General features: G+C 45.2%; 1 protein-coding gene across 1 annotated transcript in view; it reads left to right on the top strand.

Annotated features, from left to right (window-relative positions):
- COPA (coat protein complex I subunit alpha) overlaps nucleotides 1–25,088 on the top strand; it is a 148,457-nt gene extending 123,369 nt beyond the window's left edge. The window contains exons 28-33 of the mRNA XM_085638451.1: nucleotides 4,406–4,542; nucleotides 9,653–9,839; nucleotides 11,019–11,129; nucleotides 12,254–12,415; nucleotides 22,836–23,030; nucleotides 23,634–25,088. Coding sequence (XP_085494577.1) covers nucleotides 4,406–4,542; nucleotides 9,653–9,839; nucleotides 11,019–11,129; nucleotides 12,254–12,415; nucleotides 22,836–23,030; nucleotides 23,634–23,693 — 852 coding nt within the window. The 3' untranslated portion in view covers nucleotides 23,694–25,088. The remainder of the gene's footprint in view (nucleotides 1–4,405; nucleotides 4,543–9,652; nucleotides 9,840–11,018; nucleotides 11,130–12,253; nucleotides 12,416–22,835; nucleotides 23,031–23,633) is intronic.
- Nucleotides 25,089–27,075: the final 1,987 nt, after the last annotated feature.

Here is a 27,075-nt window from a genome sequence, read left to right as displayed (position 1 = left end):
AAATATCGCCCCATTGAGTGCAGGTTTTTTATTTACTAACTTCACTAGGGCGGTACTGTAAACAATAGTTAGATGCCTATTTTAGACGATATTCTGACACCACATCCCACGATCTCTCTAATGTTCTATTCTACCACCTTTCCTAGCAATCTAAGTGATAGGGCAAGTTGTGGCAATGTAAATGTTTTGTCACTGTCAAGCTATGTGACCGTAAGGATCTCGATTGGATGGAGTTTCACCCCTGAAAAAAGATTTTTTTACAAACATCAATAATTATCAAGGAAATAATTGTCGAGCTGGGTTCAGACTGTAGCACAAGTATGCACTCCATAATGCTGTGTGGATGTATCACTCCTGGCAGTCTGGCATAGGTGATCTACACTTAGTACACTGCCAGTATATCTTTTGTGACTTAGCAGGGTCTGCCTATTCCTGTGTGGCCCTTGCACAGATGCCCCCCTGTGTCCTGCACAATTTTGAGAGCACAGGATAGAGTGTTTTTGGTCACAACACCTAAACTGTAAAGCCTAAAATTTCTTATATTGTAAACAAAATTCCCAAATGTCTATAGCTATGTTTGCAGACGATATTACTATAAACTCTAAAATGTAGGTCCGAAATGTTTATAAAACAGAAATAATCAATGAAGACTGATAAACCTAGAAGTCCAATACTCACCCTGATAAGTCTAATATTCACCGTTTGTCTGACCCTATGCAATGCTGCAGTCCTTATCTTGAGTTTAATGGCAACTCTAAAACTAATCTTAGTCGTGCACCCTCACCATAAGTCTAACGCTAAATTTAAGCCTTAAGGAAAAAAGCCAATGTAGAACCGTCATTTTAATGTTGGGATTTTCTTTTCAAAAATGCACAGTTTTTCATTATAAAATATATTCAATATTAAAGTATTTTATCTTAAGTATTTGTGTTTTAAATGTATCTGTCATTACTGCATACAGGAGGAGGAATTACATTGAAGGAATACAGCCCAAATCTATGTTCTGTCTTTCAGGAATTGTTGTTTGTAAATCAACCCATATTCTCAACAGTCAGAAACTATATAAAGAATCAATCAGTATACAGAAATAGTCTAAACCTCCCATAATCTGAATTGGACAAGCCTCTTACAAGATAGAAGGATGGGTTGAGCAGCTTTTTGTAAATGATGCTCTATAAAGTGCGACAAATTGAACACTGTAATCTTAGACACTTGACCGACAAGAAAAAGGGGAATTAGTGAGATCACAAACGCAGACTTTCCAACAACAAACATGTCGAAACATATTGATCACACAATCAACAAGCATTGGCATAGCCAATAGGTCTCGTCTTTGGAACCGTATAAGTGTTTAGCCATGCAACACTTGATGTTGTTGCACCAAGGATATTGTGCTGGATAACTAAACACTTATAAGGTCCCAAAGGCGAGACCTATTGGCTATGCCAATGCTTGTAACCCTAGTTGCCCCACCCCACCTACCACGCTGTTTTCACCTCCACATTACAGACAAAAACACGGTGACATGACTGCTGTATTTTCTTTGAACAATCCAGGCAGAGAGGTTTGGACCCTTCACGGAAATCAGCAGTAGGTCAGCATTGCCCCACCCACCACGCTGTTTTCACCTCCACATTAGACAAAAACACGGTGACATGACTGCTGTATTTTCTTTGAACAATCCAGGCAGAGAGGTTTGGACCCTTCACGGAAATCAGCAGTAGGTCAGCATGCAAACTTTAGCCTAAGAAAGTCTGATTACATCAGTCTTGAGTGCCCATGAAATGCTTCCACTTAAAGAGGCTCAAATCCTCGCCATATATTTTGGCTTCGGTCAGGCAAATACCCATGTATTTATGTGTAAATGTATGGGGTGTTTGTATAATGCAAACCTTGCTGAAAGGAAGTAGAGCTCTGTGCACTGCAAAGATGCAATGTTGTCTTCAAACTGACTGTAAGGGATACAGCGGCACAATCTCTTCATTTTTAAGGTTTGTATCTACTTGCAACCAACCGGGAAACAACCCAAAATTCTAGGAACAGAAACTCCTCATCATCAGTACCCTGCCCACTGATAGGAGCCTGAATACACTTAAAGTTCTAAACCAATGTGGACCATTTATGACTTTGCCTTTCTTTGTTTAACTGGCATCTTTCTGTCTGCATTAAGCAGCCACAAGGTGATGTGGTATATTAAACACTGGGATAGAGACATGCATTGTGCCTTTGTTCTTCCCTATTGTTTTCTTTGGACAGTTCCACTCAGTAATAAGTATAAAAATCCGGATAATCTCTTGGCGCCAAAATGTATCTTGATTGCTCAACTTAGTTTGAGGGGTTTCCTTTAGTTTTTTTCTTTTTACTCTTTGTGAGGTTGAGTTCATTACAGCCACAAAGCACCAGCCGCATTACCCATACTTAGCAAATTGGCTGTTTTTAGAGTTTGTGGCCTAGCGAGTGTTAACTTCCAACCTTTGTATATCGCCACTCCAGTCAGCAAAAGGCAACTACGTAGGTGTGAGTTTTAGAGTTCTTTCCTTTATTGTTGGCACAGTCAGCCACCTCTACTTCAGTCATGTGGCCAGTCAGCTCCATAAATCTGCAATAGGCCTGTCTTCACCTGTCTTTTGGGCAAAGGTTCTCTAATTCATTTAACTTCTATCTGTTTAACTTTTTTCATAAACAATAGCTATACAACAAGCATCAGCATTTGCGGTGTATTTTAAGTCCCTGCAGCTTAACCTATTTGAGACCCGTGGAATTATATAGTCATTTACTTGTGCAACAATGCACATTCAGCAAATTTCAGTTTGTTACAAAAGTGCCATCATTGGGGTCTGCCGCTGACCCCTCATATGGCGCATGTGTACTCTGAAGGGCCCCATGTGTTTTTCGCCCACACACTTGGGGGGCTGTAACATGGCATAGTTATCAGACATTACATTGCAGCGGATGGCAGAGGAGGCAGTTGCACTCCTTAAGGATGGACCTCACATCCACAATCACGCCACATCAAGAGAGCTGTAAACTGCTTAGAGCATACCCAGCATCAGGACCAGGGGCATGCAAACCACATTAGTAGAAGCTACGTCAGTCTGGGTGACCTCAGCCTTGTGCTGTCCACCTATCTGCTATTTTTGGGCAATGTCGAGCAAATTTGTTGGGTGATCGTGCGCACCCGGAAGGACATATGAGATCTACACTATAACATTTTAGGTATATATTATAGTCTGTTGAAGAAATAAAGGTAAATGAGTTTGCTTAGAATTTATTGGCACGTTATGTTTGCTCACAGCAGTACTTCCGGGCCTTAGCCAAGATTGTTGTGGTCTGTTCGGCCACCCAGCGTGCCTTAAGATTTAGATCATGAGTGGAAAGACATTCCCCATATAGTTTATAAAACTTTGAAACCTAATTAATGCTTTGCGGTAGGGGCTGAAAGCATTTGTGTTAGCAGGGTTAAGTTTGTAGAGGGGTAAGAGCCCCTGCAAACCATAGCGGCCTGAATATGTTGAAGGCATTGGTCACAGCCTGGCTGCCCAACTGTTTCAAAAACGGGAATCGCCCTTCTGGGAAGAGCTGACCCATTTTAACAGGCCTAGTCAGGAAGGAGTAAACTTTACCAGCCTAATCATAGTTGTCTTCATTTGTTAAGTTTCTTTCAGCTGGTGGGGGGCTGTGCTGCCTGCGTGAATCCAGGAGATAGTGAAGTAGAATTTCATTGCAAAGCAATGCCTCTCAAGTTCAGGCAGGAATCCGCCCCCTTCATAATGCTGAATCCGGTTTAGTCGTGGGACCCAGCACCCCAGCAAACCAGTCTTCTAAGTAAAGAGCGTGTTCTGGCAAACAATTTTTCCCTGGGTTGGATGGCATGTTAATGAAAAGGTAAAGAATTTGAGGGAGTACTAACGTTTTAATGAGACCAGTGGGGCCGGTGATGGAGTGGGGCAGTTGAATCCAACGTTCAACCCGATCAGGTAGTTTATCTACTGCTGGTCTATGGTGTCTCTAAGAATCTAGGGCAAAAGTTCTCCAAGAGTCTTCTTGCAATATTGTGTATCTGGACTGTACTTAAATTGCCTTACTGGATATAGATTATTTCGATATTTTTTTCAGTTTTTTAAAGGATATGTACAATTCTAAAACATCAGTATAGCGCCAGAGGACATAGAGTGCTGACTGCTTTATAAGAATTGACACTAGACTAAAATGTGCTCTTCTTGTTGTACATTGTTTCGTGGAGATCACTCTGACAGAAGATTTTATTACTTGGTTGTTTTAGTAGGGTAGGGGGAGTAGTTGAAGTTGACTGTTGTGAATTAACAGGACAACATTTATGTGCAAAATAAGTTATGTTGAATCGCGCTGCTTCAATAATGAGTTGTTTTCATGTGCCTTTTTTTAGCTCCTTCATGATCAGGTCGGAGTGACGGACTTCGCTGCCTATAAGCAGCATTTTCTACAGACCTACTCTCGAGGACGCACCTCCTACCAAGCCCTGCCTGGCCTGCCTCCGATGTATGGATTTCCACATCGCAACTGGTAAGAAATAAAATGCGAACATCTGAGTTCCAATGCATTCATTTTGTGACGTTTGTCAGTGAGATTGACTTGCCTTCATGTAACTCATTCTGTTATGCAGGTTTGGAACGTGAGTCGTGTTACTTTGGTATTGCAGCAATTAAATAATGGATAAGATGACACTATTGTAAAATGGAGTTGAAGTAGGGGATAGTTAACATAACTGATCCAGTCGAGTGTTTACTAAGTTATCATAAACAGATGTTCAGTAGGACCTCTATGGCAGTCACTTTTGCATTTGGTACAGTCCGTGCAAACCGCACCTTCCTTTAATCGAGGTATTTAGTGTGTGCTCCGCTTTGGTGTTTAGGAGCGCAGTGGCACCTCATATTTTGGGAGCTCTGTGACATAAAAATGGTTACTATTCCAAAATAAGGAGCAAGTGTGTCCTGCGTTTAAGGAGAGAAAATCTTGGTGCTTGTGAGAGAATTAGTAGAATTCAGGCAATTCCCAGGCAGGTTAATTCCCAGACTAACTATACTAATTTTGCTAGTCACTACTCACCCAAAGCTTTCCAAATACTGAAATTGAGTTTTGACACTGATTTATACGCAAGTATACTCTGAAGCTTTGATAAAATATAATATGCATTTTTCCTAATGGCTTCATAGTCTCTAGTCAACAGTCCGTAACATTCCTTCCTTTACTGTGTTTCCCGATGTCCTCGATAAAGCGACAACATTTCAGTTGTAGTGACAATAAACATCCTTTACAGGTCGAGCCTAGCGCAGCGCGCATGCGCTGCTCTAGGAAAACGACCTCCTGGAATCACTCGGCACTTTTCACACGCTCGTGCGGGTGTTTTTTTTTTTCTGCATTATTCCTATTGGGATTTGCGTGCGAAGACAGCACGCAATTGGGCAAAGGCGGATGCTTGTCCCACCTTTCCCAAGAAATGTATCCACCCACGGCCTATGGCTTGCGGTTACGAGCAGCGGCTCGCAGCGTGCCGCCTGTTTCGAATTATCGCGCCCGCGCTTGTTTTGTTTACTTCCACCCGTCTGTAGCAGTTTGGTCTCTAGCCTTTGTGGTCTGTTCATTTTAAATAAAATTCTTTTCCATGTAGCATCTATTATAGCTCCAGTGATAGCAAAGCAATTTGCATCCTTGTTTACATTTCTTAAGACAGATGTGCATTCTCTTTGGTTAGTTTAATGATATTAGGGTGAGTTTGTGTGCTTTTAAAATGTGTTTTTTCTTGGTACCACACACGCATTTCATTGGCGATTGCACTTTGGAGACTGTACATTCCGTATTGACTTTTCAAGATTCACTCGCATTCTAAAGTAATATTATCTGCACTCGTGTGCACTGCGATGTAACATCCAGATTTCAAGTACCCCATTAAAAGGATAGCGTTTGCTTAGTTTTTATCATTGGAGTGTCAGTGCGCAGTTTCAGTTAATCTTATTTTATATTAGTTATCTCATATTTCGATTAAATGCACATAAAAGAGGAACATATTTCACCTTAGAAAGGGTCAGTGTACTACGTGTGTATATATGAAAAAAATAAAAGATTAATATTAAAAAGTCATGTATAGTCATACAGCGATTCAGCTTGTAAAGAATTCCAAAATGTACAGTAGGTGTTCATATTAACAACGAAGTACAAAACAGCGACAGAATTTCTCTTCACCATTTCCTTCATCCTTATTAACCAACTGGGATTTAGGGACACATTGTAGCTGACATTTCTGCAGTAGGCAATGGAAAAACAATCCCAGTTGCAGACTACCTTTCGAGAGAATACACGTGGCGAGGACACAATTATTTTTAAGTCTCTATATTCTGCCAGATGCGTAATATCTGAGGAGCAGGGGTACCACAATGCACGCATGTATCAATGGTGGAGTTTATACATTTAGTTTCACAAAAGGTCCCCATCATGTTGTAAGCCGGAACTTAGTTGTGTAGGACATGGTGGTCTTAGCTGCCAATAACAGCAGTAAAACAGTTTTTTTACTATAAATAATTTACAAGCTAAAAAAAACCAGACATTTCTGTTTTTAACACTTCTAATACGTTCCTCACACATAACGTGTTAGCTTCGGACTAGACCCAGAATATCTGTCTCCCCGGCCGTAGGTAATTAAAAAAAGAAAATCATAAATGAAAAATACACACATAACCATAAGTTGAGGAGTTCTGAGTCAGCACTCATCCACTTATCTGTTCAACTGTCATTCACTGTTAGCTTCTGCCAAAACAACACATTGCGCTTCCCCTCCACCATGGGCTCTCTGCTAAAAATTAAAAGCATTGGCATAGCCAATATGCCTCGCTTTTGGGACCTTATAAGTATTTAGTTATGCAGCAAAATATCCTTGGTGCAACAACATCAACTGTTGCATGGCTAAACACTTCTAAGGTCCCAAAGGCAAGACCTATTGGCTATGCCAATGCGTGTTTATTACGTTTTTGCCCCAGCCAAAAGCTAAAATGTTTTGTGCAGACCTGTAGGGGGTGGAACTTTTTACAGGCTTTGATATTTAGCTTACAGTGGTCTCACACAAGGTGTTTTAAGTCCAAGCAAGTATCTTTCAGCAAAGGCAGGCGTGTGCAGACTGAAACAACACTGGTCCTAATACCTTCCAGCAGAATGTTTCTTAGCTAACCATCCAAAGAATTCCAAAGAAGCTTTGTGTTCTAAACCCATTGCACTTATTCAGCTTTTTTTAAAATTTTCACTGTAATGTGCAAAAGCGTCCTGAGCTGTGAGGTTTTATGTAGGCAGCCGTTCCGTTCTAATGTTAAGTAGGGCATGCCTGCACCAATCATTTTGCAGTAAATGTTTGGCTGCCCCTTAGTAGTGTAATGTTGTTTTGCCGCAGTTCTCTGGTGTGTCAATTAATTTCTCACATGCAGCGACACTTTGGTCTTTGGAGGAAAAGGTGGCTTCTGATTTCAGCTCCATAACGCCTAGGCTTGGCTCATTCTGGAAGTAGCACAAGTCCTGCACAACATGCCTTCTAATTGTGGCTTATAGGTTGATGTGTTTATGCAATCGGAAGGGACATTATGCCCGCTTTAGCATTGGTGGTTCCTGGTGAGACAAATTTTGAGGGCTCCTGCCCAACCACCCACCACCTCTTTCTCCATGTGTTCTTTCACTGCCATTCTCCAAAAGGTGTCCCTTGGATCTCCCTAGCCCCTCTTGCACATATATTTCTTATTTTATAGTGCTGCTCACCGTAATGCAGGGTGTCAGTGTGTTGCATCACACACACATTATACAGGGGCAGTTAATGGCATAGCTGTGAAGATTCACTTCACTCTTGCCCCATTCTTTGCATTAACAAACACAAAGAGGGTAGCCTGGTGAGGTTGTCTGCTCGCAGTGTGTATCCAGCAAACCGGATCAGTACGTGTGTACACACCTTAAACTGCAGTGGAAGTCAACAGCTCATTCGAGCACTCACACCAGCAATCTCACCCAGAGACATGCACTCGCATAAAAGTAAAAGTGTACAGTCATACACACAGGCCAGTCTTTAAAAGTGAGACATGTGTTACATGCAAAGCCATCAGCCAGAACCATAAACCTCAAAAGGAGCATCCAAGCACTGCAGAGAAAAGTAGGCTGTCGAAGCCAATCAGGGTTGAGTCTTGTTCAGCGTTTTTGTAAACCCGTCTACTCGTGTAGAGTTTTCTAAGGTTCTGAACAAATGTTCAGGTAGACACTGATTTTCACAACACACTCACATATATAGTCTCTACATACACACGCATGTCTCACAAACCTACATTAACACTGCTTTACATAAACGCAGTCACACTCTTACACAATGAAAGATGGGATACGTGAATATGCTGGGACATAGTAACACACTCAACCACACAACGTCAGAGTGCATACGTCACAGATAAAGATGTAGACGCGTACAAGGGTTTTCCGCTTGTCCAATTACAAACACGTATGACAACCCTAGTAAACCGATGCTCCAAGGGCTACAGATGGGGCTTGCAGTGACTCATTCTGCCACCGCCACCAGGGGGCAGCAGTGGATACTTATTTTAAGTCCACTATCTTCCACTCAATAAAGCAGATTTCCCCCTACGGACTACTCTGGAAGATTTTGCACCCCGATCACTGCAAACACAGGCGCTGCATGCACAGATTGCTGTCCTGTCTGTGCGGGTTTGAGATGGGCTGGGGCAGAGTCAGAAACAAACCATGGCAGTCAAACCCTCCATTTCCTTAATGGCCATCATTTCACATCTTTAACGTTATAGCAGACCTAAACTTGGAGCAAGCCAGGACACCGGTTTTCAGCTGCCACAGCGCTCTGTGCTGTACCCTGTATATTGCAGCCACAATAAGTGAATTGGTGTCTCACGAGGGTAGTCATGAGGTTAAGATCGATTGCAATAGCTCTTTTATGCTGTGATGGAATAGAATTTATTAATTAGGTTGACTTCTAAAGCCTGTAATATTCAGAAGGACTGTTCCAGTTTACCAAGTTTTTCTAGTTGAATTTCTCATTTGAGCCACCAAAATATAGATGTTGTACTTACTGAACATTATCTCCGCCGCTGTCTACATCCTGATTTCCTACTCACGGCTATAAAAAGGTTGTTATGTACATACTTAATGTATGGCTAGCTTCGGAAAGCAGTGAACTGTAAGGCTGAAACCACGTTTCAGCATATAAACCGCTTTTTGGAGATCAGTCTTGGCTTTTTCTTACATTACAGCCTGTTCATAAGCAGCAGTTAAACATGAAAAGGTTGAACAATTCCAACTGCTGCAGCCAAAGTGGGAACAGATAGCTGTCAGAGGGAGTGCATTCCTTCCTTTTCCAAATTCTATTTGAAAAGTCTACCTCCTACAGCTGTGGAATGTGGAGGGAAGATTGCTTAAATTATATTCTACTTGTTGGTCATCGCTCTGTGCTTCTGCCTTGCAGATTTATGAAGAAAGTGTAACTGTGTAAAAGTGTATGTAAGATTTAGTGAAGGGAGAAGTTGTTTTTGTTTGATCGAAGTCTTAAAATAGTGAGGGTCTTTCAACTGCATAGAGCCAAAGCTAGCTTGTTCACTTATTTTGCACTTCTCTTTCCTGAATCTAGGAAGGACGCAGGGCTGAAAAATGCAGTCCCATCGGTCGGCTTGAAACTTGCGGACCTCATCCAACGCCTGCAGCAATGCTACCAGCTCACCACATCTGGCAAGTTTGAAGAGGCCGTGGAGAAGTTCAGGCAGATTCTGCTGAGTGTGCCGCTGCTAGTGGTGGATAATAAACAGGAGATCTCCGAGGTAAGTTTTCTTTTGGGAGGAAGTGATTAGAGGGCTTTTTGGGGATCAATGGCAAGGTCGACCTTGTCTATTCATAGGGGAATTTAACTTTAACTTTATTTTACCTCATTTTGGCTAGCATTTAGTTAGATGTTCAGCTAAACTATATGCCTGTTTTCTGACAGCTATAGGTGTGACCCTGTGAATCGTGAACCACAAAATGGGCAAACTCGATTTATGTAAAAAAAAATAAAAATTGGGTGTTTCTTCACTGCCATTAAGTAGGGTACAGATACAGGTTCCAATAATACTGTAATGTAATTTTTAAGACCAATCTTGGCAGAAATAAAATGTGCTTGTGTTATCTATGCCCCAACAATGCAAGCCTCGATAGTCTCAGTGTGATCACTGGCTGAGTACATTCCACATCTGATGTGCCGCACTATAATGCCACCTCAAAACCAGTTTTGCTTCCTTTGGCATAAATAAACCACAAATTGAGTCACATGCAGAGGTATGGAGCTCCTTTCAGCTCTTGATGTCACACTTAGTACAGCCCTTGTTTTGCCCTGTGATACATATTGCTTGACTCATACTGGGGACCCTGATGGCCACCAGAACCCAATTCTGATCACTCGGGAGTTTATTCCTGAACAGAAGAAATCGACTCCGCTGTTGCCAGCTGTTCACACAAAAATTGTATCAAATCCAGATGTGCCGCATAACTTGTATTTATCATATGTTTATTTTGCATCTCGTGCAAGCTTCTTTCTGTTTTGGGGTGATGGCTGGGGCACCAGGTTTAGGAGTACTGGCACAGTTTCATAGAATGCGTGAACATTTTTCTCCTATTTTTTAACATGAAAATATCTTGATTTATTGATTTTATGAATTGTCATTATTACGAGTTAATACCCTTGTTTTGTGACATGCATTCTCATACACAGCACTTATAAAGAATTTCCATTTCCTGTGGCTGTGTGTACCATCCAGCATTCTCTGATGCATTCATGCCCTTGACGACATAATACCACTTTCAACTCTGCTGTTCTCTACCTTATTCTTCCTGAACTATGTTGATTGTTTTAGAACATAATTGCATCTGTAGTTCGTAAATTCCCTTTTTACATCTAAATGTTATACTGAAATTGACAGAAAAAATGTGAAACCTGTACTTACTCCTTTGTTATATTTTTTCAGGCCCAGCAGCTCATCGCAATCTGCAGAGAATACATTGTTGGACTATCAATGGAAATTGAACGTAAAAAGCTCCCCAAAGATACCCTGGAGCAGCAGAAGCGTATCTGTGAGGTACAAAGGAACATGAACCTCAAGCCTTCAGTTACATGCTCTGGTCTTTTTTCAATTCCAATTACTAGAATAGTGTAGAACATGGCAGCAAAAGACCCAGGGCCTGATTATGATGCCGGTTGGTCAGACCGCCATCATTTCGGGCTGAACACCGTCTCACTTTGAGTAGGTGGTCCAACCCTCCCCATTTGGATTAAACCGCCAGCACCGCAGTCGGAAAGTGCTTTTTACTACTGCGGCATGTGCTGTGGCCCAGGAATAGGGCCGCAACACAAGCTGCAGTGATAAACAGCACTTTGTGCACATGCATGCACAGTGTGTGGCACACGGTACTTGGAGGTGTGGGGGGCATTACATGTGCAGTGTAATGCCAGTGGTAGGGGACTTGCTCGGACCCCCAAATTTCATTTGTGTGCCTTGCATGGCGATGGGACCGCCATAAAAATGCAGTCTGAAAGGGACAGCCTAATTAATCCCTATGCCTGCGCAGGCACCGCCTCCATTGTAGGGATAGTATTTCAAATGCCGCCCCCACCGGGTCTTAGATCCTGTCTGAGGCGGCAGTCTTTCCCACTGACCGCTGCGCTCCAACTGCTGGAATTGTAATCCGGTGGTTGGGCCGATGGCCTGAATGTCAGGCTCGCGGTCCGCTCTCCATCGTAATGAGGCCACAACCCTCTGAGGCCATATTGTGCACAAACCTCCAAATATTGTCTGCTTAAAAGGTTTGTGCAAGTAAATTACTTGGTAATGTTTGTGTTGAGTCTTCTGAATAGTCTGACACAAGCCTTTCAGAGCCCGTTGCTACCAAGTCCCCAGGCTTATTCGGATATCTGGTGCACTTGAGCTTATTTTGTGGCCAGTGGCTTTTAGCTGGGACTTTGTTCAAACGTTGTTTAAGTTGCAGACAGAGGTAATTTGCAAACCTCACTCAAAGAGGATAGATTTCTCGTTAATTGTCTGTAGGCAGATTTGTGGGACAGTGATTTTTTTTATTTTTATTTTTTATGACACAAGCCTGCTTTTAGATTTTGAGATTTAGGCACGGGAAGAGATTAACAATAATGTTTTAATCCTTAAATACTTTTTCCATGTTAAATTAATTCCATAATGTTTTTCATTAGATGGCAGCTTATTTCACACACTCCAATCTGCAGCCTGTGCACATGATCCTAGTACTCCGTACCGCACTCAATCTCTTCTTCAAGCTCAAGAACTTCAAGACCGCGGCGACCTTTGCACGTAGACTCTTGGAACTTGGTCCAAAGCCAGATGTGGCACAGCAGGTACGCCTTGAGCATAGAGTAACCCCCAGTGTACACTGTTCTTTATGCAAAGAGAATGCAAGACACAGCAATCCTAACTGTCTTTATGTAGTCCTTTTTTATTGAAAAAAGGGTGTGACAGGTTTAACATTTTTGTGACTGACATTTATCCTATTTACACCAATTGTAGGCAATTTTTGGTGATGTTGTGAACAGTTTACTCTCCAAATTTGTTTTTAGTTTTCCCTTTTATGCAGCGTAATGGTAAATAGGTAAAATGTATAGTTACAACATGTCTTCCACTAGTATATTTACTTCTGCAGAATGATATTTGAAGCTTCTGGTAAGTTCTCAATTACCCATCTGTGCAACAGACCACAATCCAGTTTCCAGGCAAGGGCTAGTTTACTGTACAAACACAGATATGTCACCAAGGCCTTGGCGGTCTTGCAGCATCCAGCAAGTGACCAAGGAACCTTGCAAGGTATAGGTGGGGGGAATCCTGTTTAGGTCCCACAGTATAATTTCTGTGATGTCCTAGTCACTAGAAATGTACATGTACTGGATACTCTGATCAGATGAGTGAGCGTTCACACTCTAGCAATTACTACACAAACCTAGCAGTATTTGTACTCTGCCACCTGGGGACATGAGTAACCACGGCCACATTGGTGATGGTTGAAATGAGTAGTTTCCCTGGAGCTCATTGCCTTTAGTTAGTTGCAATATTTTGTTCAAAGTTTCTCTTACCTTTGAACTTAGGTATTTGGCAAGAGGCATTTTAGGAACTTTCACTCCACACTGTCAGCATTTTAGAGAGGCTGGGTGCTACTAAGTTTAATCTCTGAGAAACTGTTTTTGCTGTGTAAAACCTGCAGATGTGTAAATTCAGGTACTATAATCGAAACAGAAAACTATGCTCGAGATCAGTAGAGAGAAGAAAGTTGCAATGAACACTGTAAATGTGGCTTAAGTACAGGGTAGGTGTGCTTAGAGCATACACTAGAGTGTAGATTGGGGAGAGGTGTAGGTGGTGGTTTATTTTTCGCATGGTACAGTGTGATGATCGTTAATCTGGGGGTGGTGAGTATATATACATCGTTTAGTTTTCACCTGGACTCACTGTATTTTTTAGGTTTACATTTGTTCATTACAACTATTTTGAATGGCTTTGGCTGCTACCCTATAAAAGACGACCACCCAGTTGCGGTAACATAGGTACTTTATTGGAAACAATCTAATGATTCCATTTGTGTTGTTTACTTTGACCTGTTTCCGCAATAAAAAGCAGACAATATATTGTGGTGGGTAGAAAAATAAAATCCTACTTATATAGCCTTTAAATTTGGCTTATCCGAATACCTTGGCTAATACCTTACCACCTCTCAAAACAAACCTCCATATAATTTTTACTGAGATAATTGTTTGAAGGCTTGAATGAATGGACTTTATGGATAACTATTTATTGTATAGAGTGGAAGGTTTACCTGCTAATAAAATTAGATTTGCGTTGCATCCTGCGTCTCCTGAGGCATTATGGCTAGGAAAATGTGCAGGATTAGGGCAGCTGGACCACTCTTAAGCCCTCCAGAACATTTAATTCTTAGAAATGTATTGTACTGCTAATTTGTTAGCTATTTGGGTTTTTCTTAACTCTTTAAAAATTAATTTGAGGAAAATACTTTGGTCAATTGTTTCTACCCCACCCTATGAGAACCCTACCATTTACACTTTTCCCCCCACCAGGCATAGGTCCCACTTTTGGCAATCCCCTTGCTCCACTGCGTTCTTTCCCTTCTGTAGTCTCATTTCTTTTGAACTTCTGAAATGTCTCTTTAATCTGCTGCGCGAGTCCTAAGAAGCGTAGCCCTCAAATGGTTGGTCTGTAGGAAAGCTATGTTACTGTCCTGTTTTGAAGTTAGTGTTTTTTAGCTGTTCGCGTTATGATTTGGGACTTTTTAGTCAATTATTTTTACTTTCTATCAGGAATATTAGTTACATTTGTAATACTTGTGCAAACTTTGCATTTTAGTCAGACTTTTCATGTGCCTCAATGTACTACTAAGCTTTCTGATATTGTTTGAAATTGTTCAAATCATTTTAGATAAAGATTACTTGAATTATTTTTGGTAAAATAAGTAAACTTTTATGACTTTTTGTCTCTAAATATCTGTTTCTTTTTTTTTTTTTTTTTTTTTTTGAAACCGTTTATTGCAATCTCAAGTATATACAAGTATGGGCCTACAACCTTCCGGCCGGCCGCTAGAGTGACAGGAGCACCTGACAAACTTAAAAAAGGGCACTTGGCGTTGCAGCGAAGTAAATCAGGAGGCATCAATGACGTGGGCCACATGACTCTAAGCCCACAATACGGTTTCATTTTATACAAACACAACAACATAGAAAAACCACACCCGCAAGGCAACCCGCAATCGAAGGTAACCACACGTGCTCCTCAAATGAGGGACCCCGACCATCCACAGGAATCTAAAGAGGGGGAAGGGAAACAAGTCCAGGACTGGGGGAACTCTGTGCCCACGGCTGGGGGAGGGGGTCAACTAGGGGGACGGAGCCGGTGAGGCAGCAGTGGTGGCTCGCAGATACCCCCGCGGTAGGCGTTCCAGGGGCCCCATATTTTCACCCACGCCCCAGGCTTGCCCCTCGCCACATACACCACCTTTTCTCGGAACATGCACCAATCCATATGTTCTTTCCAGGCCGACACCGCCGGGGGCCGCTGGGATCCCCACAGTTGAGCGATGTCACGCTTAGCTATCATATATCCCAGAGTCACCCATCGCGTCTGCGGAACCGAGTAATCAGTTGGTTCCCACACATTCAGCAAGCATCTCCTCGCTTCAGGCAACAGCGCGACATGCGTAACCAGACGCAGGACCTCATGCACACCACGCCAGAATCGCTCCACCTTCGGGCATTCCCACAAAATATGCAAAAAGGTCGCCAAAGCACCACACCCACGCTTACACAACCCATCCTCAGCATAACCCATACGCAGAAGCCTTGGCCCCGTCATGTAAACCCGGTGGAGTATCTTAAGCTGGACGAAGCGAAGGCGAGCCGGTATGGCCACCTCCTTCGGAGAGGCCACCGCGGAAATCCAGTCTTCGTCATCCAACTCCAGCCCGTCGGCAACCCAAGCCTCGCGGAGGCCGGTCAGCAGGCCCGAGCGATCATTAATCAATTTTTTGTAAATGAGGGAGATCGTGCTATCCGGAACGTGGCCATCCAGCACTCTATCCTCCAGGGGGGAAGACTCCGGGATGGAGGCGACGTCTGGGAAGACGGAGCCCAGCGCATGACGGACCTGCAAGTACCGAAAGTATTCACTGCCCTGCAGCTGAAACTCCGTCTGCAGCGTCTCGAATGTTTTAAATCCCCCTCTCGTCCAGAGGTCCCCCACTTTACTGATGCCAATCGTGTCCCACTTCTCGAAGCCCTTCGAGGTCCACAGGGAGCCCAACCGCTGAGGCGCATACAACGGCGACGCCCGGGTCAAACGGTCATTCCACCCCATAGCTGCATTGGCCGCGTGCCACACCCGCACCATGACACGCGTGGGCCCCGTCAAGCGGGGATCCGGCGCGCCAGAGTAGAGTGCTCGATTGTAGTCGCCACCGGGCAGGAGCATCTTGTCCATTTCAAATGCCGGGTTCAAGGCGGGCCCATAGAGGCCGTGATTAATTGCAGCTAGCTGGGAGGCCCAGTAATACCGCTTAATGTCCGGGAGGGCAATCCCCCCGTCATACCACGGGAGCGTCAACTTCGCCAGGGCTATACGCGGCCTCCCGTCCCAGAACAGGCGGCGCTGTAGACTCTCCACCTCACGGAAGTAGCGCGCCGGGACTAGGTCCATAGTGTTCTGGAGAGCGTACAGGAAGCGCGGCAACGACATCATCTTAAACAATGCCGCCCGGCCGAGCGGCGAAAGCGGCAGGCGCCGCCAGCGCGCGACGTCCTCCTTCAAGCGCTGGAGGGGGGGAAGCAAGTTTCGCTCGTAGCGGGCCTCCGGGTCCAGCGTGATATAGACACCCAGGTACCGAAACCCCTGCGAGGCAATCTGGATCGGACATCCCCGCGGGAGGACGGGAGCCTCCCCGGAAAGCACATAGACACATGATTTAGCCCAGTTGATGACAAGGCCTGAGTTACGGCCAAAGGAGCGCAGGACATCAACCAGGACAATCCGTGATTTGCGCGGGGAGGCTAGGTACAAAAGGATATCGTCAGCGTAGAGGGACACGCGGTCCTCATACTCGGGGGTCCAACGGAGACCACGGATGGAAGGGTGCCACCGCAGCCACTCCGCCAGGGGTTCCAAGGCCAATGCAAACAGGAGCGGCGACAAGGGGCAACCCTGTCGCGTGCCCCGTCCCAGCGCGAACGGGGCCGAGACTCGCCCATTCACTACCACCTGCGCTAACGGGCCCGAGTACAACAATTTGACCCAGCTGATGAATCCCGGTCCAAATCCAAATTTCGCCAGCATCGCCCAAATGTATGGCCATTCGAGCGTGTCAAACGCCATGGTGGCGTCTAAGGACGCCAAGATGGCCGGCTCCCGCACAAACGGAACACGCGCGAGCACCCCGTGCAAGCGCCGCAGATTGAGGGCCGTGTTGCGATGGGGGATAAAGCCAGACTGGTCTTGGTGGACCAAATCGCCCACCACGCCGACCAGCCGGTTGGCGAGCACCTTGGCAAGGATTTTGGGCTCCGCATTCAAGAGCGAGATAGGCCGATAGGAGGTAACCCGGTCTCGGGGTTTCCCCTCCTTGTGGATCACCACGATTGTGGCCAGACGTTGGTCCGGCGGGAGGGAGCCCCGCGAGTGGGCCGCCAGGAACATCGCGCGGAGGTGGGGTGCCAGTACGTCCGGTCGCAGCTTATACAACTCGATAGGGATGCCGTTCGGGCCCATGGCCTTGCCAGATGCGACCGAGCGTATAGCGAGGGCAATTTCGTCCGAGGTAGGAGCAGCATCCAACGACTCCCTGTCCTCCACCGAAAGGGAGGGCAGCGCGATATCTCGAAGCAGGGCATGGGAATCCGCCTCCGAGCAGGGAGAGACCGGGGAATACACCTCGCGGAAATAATCCGCGAAGCAAGAGACAATGTCTTCTGGCTCGGTGACACGTACACCATCCATCCTCTCAATCAGCGGGACCACACGACTCGCTCTCTCCTTTTTATCCAACCACGCAATCAATTTACCAGCCTTATCACCCACATCATACAGTCGCCCCTGTTGCTCTCTACTGAGGCCCCTGGCTGCCTCCGTGACGAGGGCCCTATAGGCCGCTTGCTTAAGGTGTAGAACATGCAGTGCAGCATCCGTCACCCCACTCCCCAAATCACCCTCTAATTCAGTAATTTCGGCCTCCACTCGGGTCACCTCCTCCTGCTCGCGCCTCCGGGCATGGGATATGAAGGAGAGGGCCTCCCCCCTAATAACTGTCTTGAAGGCCTCCCAAAGGGAGATAGCCGAAGGGACAGACCCCACATTCTCCTCAAAATACCGCTGCAAGGATTTAATCAGGTCAGCACGAATGGTGGGGTCGCGCAGGTACCAGGCATTGATTGGAGCTACCCTGCCCTCCCCCCTCGGGAGGACACCAAAGTGCAACAGGAGCGGGGAGTGATCTGAAATACCCCGCGCCAGATGGCGCACCTCTCCCACCCTCCCAGCATAGGCCGCAGGGACAAGGATATGATCAAGCCGCGAGAGGCTACCATGGGCACCCGAATGGAAGGTGTATTGCAGCTGCGTGGGATGTTTTAAGCGCCAGCAGTCCACCAATCCCAATGTATCTAAGAGGCCGGACAGCCACGCCTGCGCCCGGGGGAGGTTCCTAGGGGGGTGACGATCCATAGTCCCAGAAACCACCGCATTGAAATCCCCCCCAACCACCAGAAGCCCCCCCGGAAGGTCAAGGAGGAGGCGCCCCAGGTCCGCAAAAGTGGTAGACTGTAGCCCCGGTGGGACATACACTGAAACAAAGACAACCACTTTGCCCTCCATTCTCCCCACCAAGGCAGTGTAGCGTCCCCTCTCATCATGGCGCACCTCATCTATTTCCAGCGGGAGCGAGTTCTTAACCATGATGCCCACCCCCCGCGAGCCAGACGTGAAGCCCGAGTGGGCCACCAAACGATAGCCACGCCGATTCATGGCACAAAAGGAATTACCAATAAGGTGTGTCTCCTGCAGAAAGACCACATCTGGCGAAATTCGTTTCAGATACTGCAGGACCACACCTCGCTTAATCCTATCCCCCAGTCCATTAACGTTCCAAGACAACAAAGTCAAGTCCCTACCCCCCATCACATACAGAAGCCATCATTCGTCCCCCCGAGAGCACCTCAAGAACACCAATACAGTAAAGGGTTTGCCTTGCGGTAAAAACGAACAACACCCCACCCCAACCCACCCGTCCCAACAGAACTCCCCCCTCCCTGCACCCCTGCATGAGCCCAAACAGCCCCCCCAAAGTGCAGTGTGCCTGTCGCCCCATAGATGAAAACACTAACTAGTCCCCCAGAGGAGGAGGGAAAGCCCCCAAGAGACCCCGTACGACCTCCACGGGAGGGGAACTTACACAATCAGTCAATGATGACAATAATGTTGTCCAGAGCAAGGCCTACTATTAGTCCCTCAGTCCTGATCCGGCAAGCCCTCCCCACCAACCGCGCCCCCCCCCCCCCCCCCCGGCCCCGATCCCCGGGCAAAGTGTCCAACCAGTCCCCGGCCGCCTCGGGACGATCAAAAAAGTGCGTGCGGCCATCCACCTCTACCCTCAACTTCGCTGGAAAAAGCATCGCATACTTGAGGTTCAGGTCCCGTAGGCGACGTTTGACTCCGAGAAAACTCAGTCTCTGCTTCTGGACCGCCGGAGTAAAATCAGGATAGAAGTTTACGTCCATATTGTCGAGTCTGACCGGTCCTTGTTGCCTAGAAGTCTGCAGGATAGCGTCTCTGTCCCGAAAGTTGAAGATCCGGGCAATGAGAGGCCTCGGAGGGGCTCCGATCTTAGGTCTCCCTCCGGGGACCCTGTGGGCACGTTCCACTGCGAAGAGTTTACTCAGCCCCCGGGGCTGGAGACGGGTGAGGATCAGGTCCTCCACAAACAGATCCGCCGCCTCCTCCTCACGTCCCTCCGGCACCCCGACAATGCGAACATTGTTCCTCCGGGCCCGACCCTCGGAATCTTCCAGTCGACGATCCATCAGGGCGCTCGCCTGGCCCAGTCGGCGCACCTCCTTTTGGAGGGCCGCCACGTCCGTTGTAAGGCCCGAGGTGGTGTGGGCCAGAGAGTCGACCCGGTCATTCGTCTTGGACAGATCGGCCCTCACCAGGCCCACATCCACGAGGACCGAGTCAATCTTTTGCGCCAGAGTGTCAAAGCGCTGGTCCACTGAGGCCTTCATCTCGGCGATGGCGCCCATGACGTCCCGGAGGGTCAGATCGGCGGGCAGAGCAGGAGCATCAGTCGGGCCAACAGGGGACCTACGCGGCGCCTCTGGAGATCCCTTCTGGAGGGTGTAGCGGTCCATGCTGTTAGACTGAGGGGCTGCGCCACGGCGGGTCGATTTCACCTTTGCCCGGTCGCCATCTTGTTTCGTGGACATGGCTCCAGTCCCCAAATCGTGCCAATCTCCTTGAAAGGGACTGACAAACCAGTTCACGGGCTCCGGGGGAGGGCGACCACAGCTCCGAAAGGCGGATCACAGCTGGCGGGCCGGCAGGGCACCCCGATGAAGCCACACCACCGCACGCCGCCTCGCGACCCTACCTCGCTTAGCAGCAAGGAGGGCGCGAAAGCGAAAGTGAAAGTGCGGGGTACGCGAATCGCCCAGCCTCGCCCGCCACTGTTGTTCACTTTGTCTCCGGATCGCCCCACAACTCCAATCCGGGGGGCCGGCGTGGAGAAGGCCGCAAACCTCAATCGATGCTCCCGCCGGTGTCCGCCGGTGTCCGAGGTCCGTTTTGGAAACGGAAAACGGGTGGCACCTCAGCTCGGTCTCACGAACACAGTCCCCTCGTCTAGGACAGGATATGGTCAGGATTTATGCAGGAGGTCGCGGAGGTCCTCGGGAGCCTCGCACCTACGCGGCCATCTTGGTTGCGCGCTAGGCTCCTCCCCAATATCTGTTTCAAATGTTAACTTTTTATGTTCAACAAAGTGACGGATGGATAGAATGCTTGCACTGACCTTGGCCACTAGCGATAGTCATGCTCACTGTGCCATTGAAATAAACATCTACCTCACAGATGAAACCTAATCGGGCAGAAACTGATCTGGGGTTACTTGAAGTCCCTTCTGGAGGGCAGCTGGTTTGCCAGTTCGGACTGGACTGTTCCTATGATTATGGCTGGTCTGCATATGTCTTATCTGTGTTTTGAGTGGCACAGTGCACAAAAACTGGTGGACCAGAATATCACAGACTAATTATAAGTGGCTGGTATTAATTCAAGCATCTATCCATCATGTTTGTTTATCTTTGTATCAGCAGCGGCTCGTCCTTAAGGGTGAAGGGGCCACACACCATTACCTTTTGGCCGACATGAAGAGTGTCTTTCAGGCTAAGCAAATGTCAGCCTGAAAGACCGGTTTAATTTCCGGTCAAGCCGCCAGGAGCGAGATGTGAGCTAAATGCACAGGTGTCTGGGTGGCTGAGCTGAACTTTGTCAGGCTGAGGATGACATAACCCTGTGGGTGTGAACTCTTCAGCCTGGATTGCTCCTCGAGGACCTTCCCCTCGTAAAGAAGGGGAAGTGTCACTGATAGCATCGCACCTGGTGTAAGAAAGTGTCCTCTTTTTGCATGGTTGCCCTCACTTTTTGCTAAACTGTGGATGTACTTTGACTGAGTGTGCCCTGGGTTCCTGCCAGACAGGTACCCAGGGCCTATGTTCTTTCTCTAAACTGCGTTGAAAGCATAACCCAATTGGCACTCTTTGGCCACAGGTTGGTCCCTTGTAAAGGGTACCACAGGTACCAAGGGCAATGTGGCCAGGAAGGCCTCTATGGGCTGCAGCACTTATTCTGCCACCCTTAGAGGCCCCATACCTTTACACACACATTGCCATTGCAGGGTGCGTGTTTTGGTACAGAACAAAGTTAAGAGTGGGCATGGCACACATCCTTGTGCTCAAGGGGTTGTTTTAATTGGGACCCCTCCCACCCCTGGGCCCCTGTGCATTGCACCAGCTGCATTAATGATAATGCAAATGGGTACATCTCTAAGTCTTTATTTACTAAAATGAAAATTTAGAATCTTTGTTAAACAGTGTCTTAGCGCTGATACTGGTGTCACTTATTTCAGCGTAGAGTTGTTTTGTATGAGTGACCCACTTGTCTGTGAACAAAGTGTATTGGAAGTGGAGGGATTAGTTCATTCCTGGGTTTCTGGTTTACTTTTATAATGTTGTGGCTCAGACAAATTGAGTTTCTGTGATTGGTGTGCATGTTCTGCTTAGTCAAGTATTGTGGGACTAGTACATATTCCACCTAATTTAGAGATCTATATTTCAGAATTAAAATAGACTATTTGACTTTGAGTAATGGGCTCCCCTTGGATAAAATGTACACAAAAAAAGGTCTGACATTTTTTGGAAGCTGTTATTGATTTGTCTCGGAGTCTAAAAAGGCCCACTAGACTTTGTAAATTAGAACTGGGAGGAATTAAACATTTTAATGCTTTCCCTGTCCGCACTGGATTGTTAGTTTTTGAAAAATCCTTTATTTAGTCAAACTTTCCATAATGTGTATTTATCTAATTTGTTTCCGAAAGGTGTTGCTTACCTTGTTCTAAAAATATTTTAAAAATAAAATTCCATGCAAGTGTAATAATGGTGAAGTAAAACTAATGAGGCTGGTGCAGCTGAATACCTATGTAAGCACAGGTTTGAGAAGGTAATATTGCAATTGGTGTCCTCATAAGCAGATCACTCTGGAGATAGCACTGCAGATAATTCTTTCTTGGTTTTCTTCAAAGAAATTAAGTTTCAGACAGCTATATTTTATACTTTCCTGTTTAGAATTCTCTGTTTTCTAACTTCTGTAACACAAACACAATGTTGCATTGTATACAAGTAGCTGTTCTTAATGTTTCTCTTTCACATTCTAACTTTGTGTTGACCTTTGCAAACAAATGATTTAAGAAACATTTGAATGCTATTTTACAGGGTTTGAGCAAACATGTGAACAAAAACCTGCAGCCCTTGGATACCTTTCCAGTAATTTAACAAATGGTTTTCTATATTTTGCATTTATGAAAGTTGAAGGTTACATGGCAGAAAAATGTCAATAAATGTGCCTCAGCATATCATGGGAGATGTAGACCTTTGGGACCTTATTTAGCATTTTCTGTTCTGCCCTCTGTTAATATTTCTAATATTACTTGAATTATTTTCTTCATAGACGCGCAAGATCCTTTCTGCATGTGAGAAGAATCCATCTGATGCATATCAACTAAACTACGACATGCACAACCCCTTTGATATATGTGCTGCTTCTTATCGCCCTATCTACCGTGGTAAACCTGTGGAGAAGTGCCCGCTGAGTGGTGCCTGTTACAGTCCAGAATTCAAGGGGCAAATCTGCAGAGTCACAACAGTAAGATTTCTTTTCTATTCTTTGTTTGTAGCACATATACAATTAGCAGTAACATTAGGAGAGAAATGACATCTTACTGATCTGTTATGTAACTTGAATTCTCTCTTTTGGCATATAATCTGCATTTTCAGAATCAATATTATTCCGTAGGGATATAAATTTATTTAAGTTTGTCTGCAGGTTGGGGGCATTGTAAGATTAGATCGGTCTCCGGTTTTCAGGTAGTTTGTTTCACAGGTCCATATCTGCATGCATTGTTTAGTTAAGGTATAGCTTGGATGGTATAATTGGCAGTGGGTTTGTGTTGCCAGTTGTCTTTCAACTGATTTGAAGTTGCTAGTGTATAGAGATTACGTATGTCCAGAGCCGTGATTCTCAGTTATTTTACTTTAGGACAGAATGTTTGGTTAGACTAGAGCATTAGAATCACTTTTTTCACACGATTGCATGTGATTTGTCTTTTCAGTTCCACCTTCTGCTCAGAACGGGCTTCTCAAATAGTTGGGACTGCTCTGCATGTTTAATTTTCTTGCAAAAACGTACTATTTATATTGGATGGTGGTAGTCATTGTCTTATGCATTTCATGTTTTTTTCTTTTCTAGGCAACAGAGATTGGCAAGGATGTCATCGGCTTAAGGATCAGCCCACTTCAATTCCGTTAATGTATTATAGAAAGAGAAAATAATCTTTCCTTCAATGTTTTATCTGTAAAGAAATTGTCTTTAATTTCACAAGAAAGTGAAAATATTTCTGACTAGCTGCAAACTTTCTTTGCTGGAGTCTCTCTTAAATAGCACTATAACATAACACCAGAATTGATCATAAATTGCCATTACTGTATGATCAGTTGGGTTGCCCATTTTCCAGTGTGTTAATGTGCCTTTTCTCGATTTTAAGGATCAGAATAAAGGGCTTTCCAAGACACACAGCAAAATTTAAATGTCATAAAAAAACAAGCTGATAATGGCTTTAGAATAGACATACAACTCTAGATTTTGTTGCATTGGATCACCCTGACGTCTCACTAGCATCCCCTAAAACCACAGATCTAGCTAACATTAAGTGTTCTCAATTTGTCAAGTTTGTTGTCATATTGAGTGTTACAACTTATGGATCTGCTTGAGATCTTGTCTTGGAGCTTGTGGCGATTGTGCAGTGATTCACTTATAATTGCTTTTTATTAATATGGATAGGATTTCTGTAAGAACACCAAGGTTGGTATGTATGCTTGGTTAAAATAAAGTTTCAGCTGACATTTGTTACTATATGCAGCATTGCATAAAAGTTATGCCCTCTAAGCTCAGTCTGGGTACAGAAAATACATTGATTTTAAGATATAAATAATGCCTTTGCCTCCGGCTAGTTGCAGCATAGAAAAGTACATTGGCAGTCTGTAGGCATGAATTGCGACAACTGCATGTAATGTCATGTTGTCTTTTAAACAAGAGAAGAAAAGGGTAATTCCAGATCCCAAAACAATGTAACGCATGGTGGTGTCACCAAATAGCTGCACTTAAAATTCTTTAGAGATTCTCGTGGCAAGACCATTTCATATTTAAGTAGAGCGAGATAACACCAGAGCAGACTCTTTTCCCATCTAAAAGATATCTCTGTCAAAGTCTAATATGTAGCAGCTGACTGAAGAGAGATTGTTTTAAAAAGTATTCAGAGTCAAGACTATAATATTTAAGTAATACAGAGTGCCTTTTCTTTTACCATTGATATTCCCTCCAATGCTAGATGAGGGCACTTTGTCAAAGGGAAGGACTTTGAATAGCTGCTGCCTCCAACCAAAAAAAAGCCCCTTTGTCGAAACATATTATTCAGGCTGTATGAAATACAGCTAACCTGTTATAAACGAGTTCTGCGCTATTCATCTTACAACATGGAGATCCTTTATTTCTTTATCCTTTGTAGGCTATGCTGAATAAAAATTGGTTTCTCTGAGTAGTGTTTTCCAAAAACATTTGATTTTATCTGTTGAACAACTGCACACTTTCTAAACCCTGTCTTTATCCTCAAGTGACCCTCCATAATAAAGAATATTTACACAAATACATAACTTACTACGGTAATTACTAATTTAAAAGCCGATTTATGCAGCCTATAAATCTGTTTGCATCAATAAAGCGTTGAATGTCTTTGTGCTGTAACACTGTTCATATTCTGTTAGATATTTGATTCGTTTGGTGGTCAGTCAGCTTAGCCCTTGGGTGGATTAAAGAGTTTGAAGTGTTGCTTAACCTATATAAGAAAAGACACAGGAAGCCCAAGCGGGAGTCTGCCCATTCCCACCATCCTCAATCTCCTGAGAAGGAGCAGTAGTGTCACCATGCCTTGTGGTCTTGCTCTCAAAGTTGTTCCCTTTTGCGGCCGATTCCAACTCTTGTCCAATGGGCACCTGAATTTCCGTGGCCGTCTACAATGCAGCAGCAAATAATGGAATTTCGGGAAGCCATGCTGCAGTGTTTTGGCAAATTGCCGCCTCCCTCTGGTGTGTCTGTGGGCACCAAGGAGCAGGGAGGCCTACCAAATGGGCTTCCAGCGGCACGTCCATCCTCTGTGCCAGTTGGGCCCTCTCGTTCTATTCTGGGTTCCAGACTGACCTCGGTAGGTTCCCTCTAATGCCACAACACCGCCAGAACATGATTCACCAATGCCAGCACCATTGACCAACTTCTAGTGTCGTCTGGTGCCACCACAATGAGGCAATGCACGGCTTTGTCTCAGCCTTTTAGCTTCATTTCAATTTGGTTCCCTTGCCAGAAGAACTCGTATACTACATAAATTGTTTGGCATAAATTATATTAATCGTGTTGTGATGTTTGAGACATGTTTGGCAGGCCCTGTAATGAGGGTAATTGGTATGAAGATCTCCAGAATGCCAGTGGTCTGGATACTTCTCCAGACACTGGATTGGTTTCACCTCCGGGGCCTTCCCCAGAAGAAAGTGCAGTGGCTCTGCGAAGGGTAGCAGAGTTTCATGAACTTCAACTCCCTACTCAGGAAGTAAAGACCAGTGTCTTAACCTAGGTGATTTAGCCTGGAAACACAAGTTCTGAGCCCCTAATTCCTTTTAATGAGGCTCTTGCAGACCTGTTTTGGGGACCCTGTTAAGGCCCACCTATCTGCATGTTGCCAAGTGACATTGGCCCGTTGCGGGTGACCCAGACTTTCTCACCCACCATCCCACTCCAGAGAGTCTTGTGGTGCAGTCTTTGGCCAGAAACGTTAACCTGTATTAGTTCTCAAATACTCTTTCTGACAGGGAATCAAAGAAGGATAGAGACCTTTAGAAACAAGCATTTGCAATGCAATAGGTCTCGCATTTATGTGTGTTTAAGCTATTGGCATTGTAAACGACAATGCGTTTTATTTATGTTTCAAAAACCAAAACATAAATAAATGGCATGGTCATTTACAATGCCCATGGCTAAAACTCATGTAAATGCGAGACCTGTTGCATTGCAAATGCTTGTTATGGTAGGCACAAGGAAATTAAGGGATTGCCCAGAATCACAAGATGTTGAGCGTCCCTGCAGAGACTCGAACCCGGTTCCCTAGCTTCCAGGTCGATCGCTTCGCCGTTAGGCCACATCCTCTCATCTACTTCAAAGCTTTCTCGAAGTTGCAACAGAATGTTTCTAGCTATGGTACCATAAATGCCTGCTCAGCGCGACATGGAGCACCTACCAGCATGATATGCTTACATCCGTACGACAACCTTGAAATGATTTTTGTAGCCGCCCATTGAGCCACAAAAGTACATTTCAATGGGCCCGACATGACGGGAACTATGAAGGGCGCGGATCATACCACCACCCACCGGTCATACTGACTCACCAGCGTGTAAAAATGTTAATTTGCAAATCGATTTTTGTAGCTTGATTTTGAAAAGCACTGTATTTGGCAAACAATATAAGTAACATATAAGGATATGGTAATTTTCATCGTATAGGGATTACCCTCATATCAGCTTGCAAGCGCCAATAAGCCGGAAAGCCAGCATTTACACATACATAACAAAATACGATGCATTTCTTT

The sequence above is a fragment of the Triturus cristatus genome, chromosome 12 (genome assembly GCF_964204655.1).
Source record: "Triturus cristatus chromosome 12, aTriCri1.1, whole genome shotgun sequence".
Taxonomy (NCBI): Eukaryota; Metazoa; Chordata; class Amphibia; order Caudata; family Salamandridae; genus Triturus; species Triturus cristatus.
Note: the sequence above shows the minus strand (reverse complement) of the source record. Positions and strands in the feature narration are given on the sequence as shown.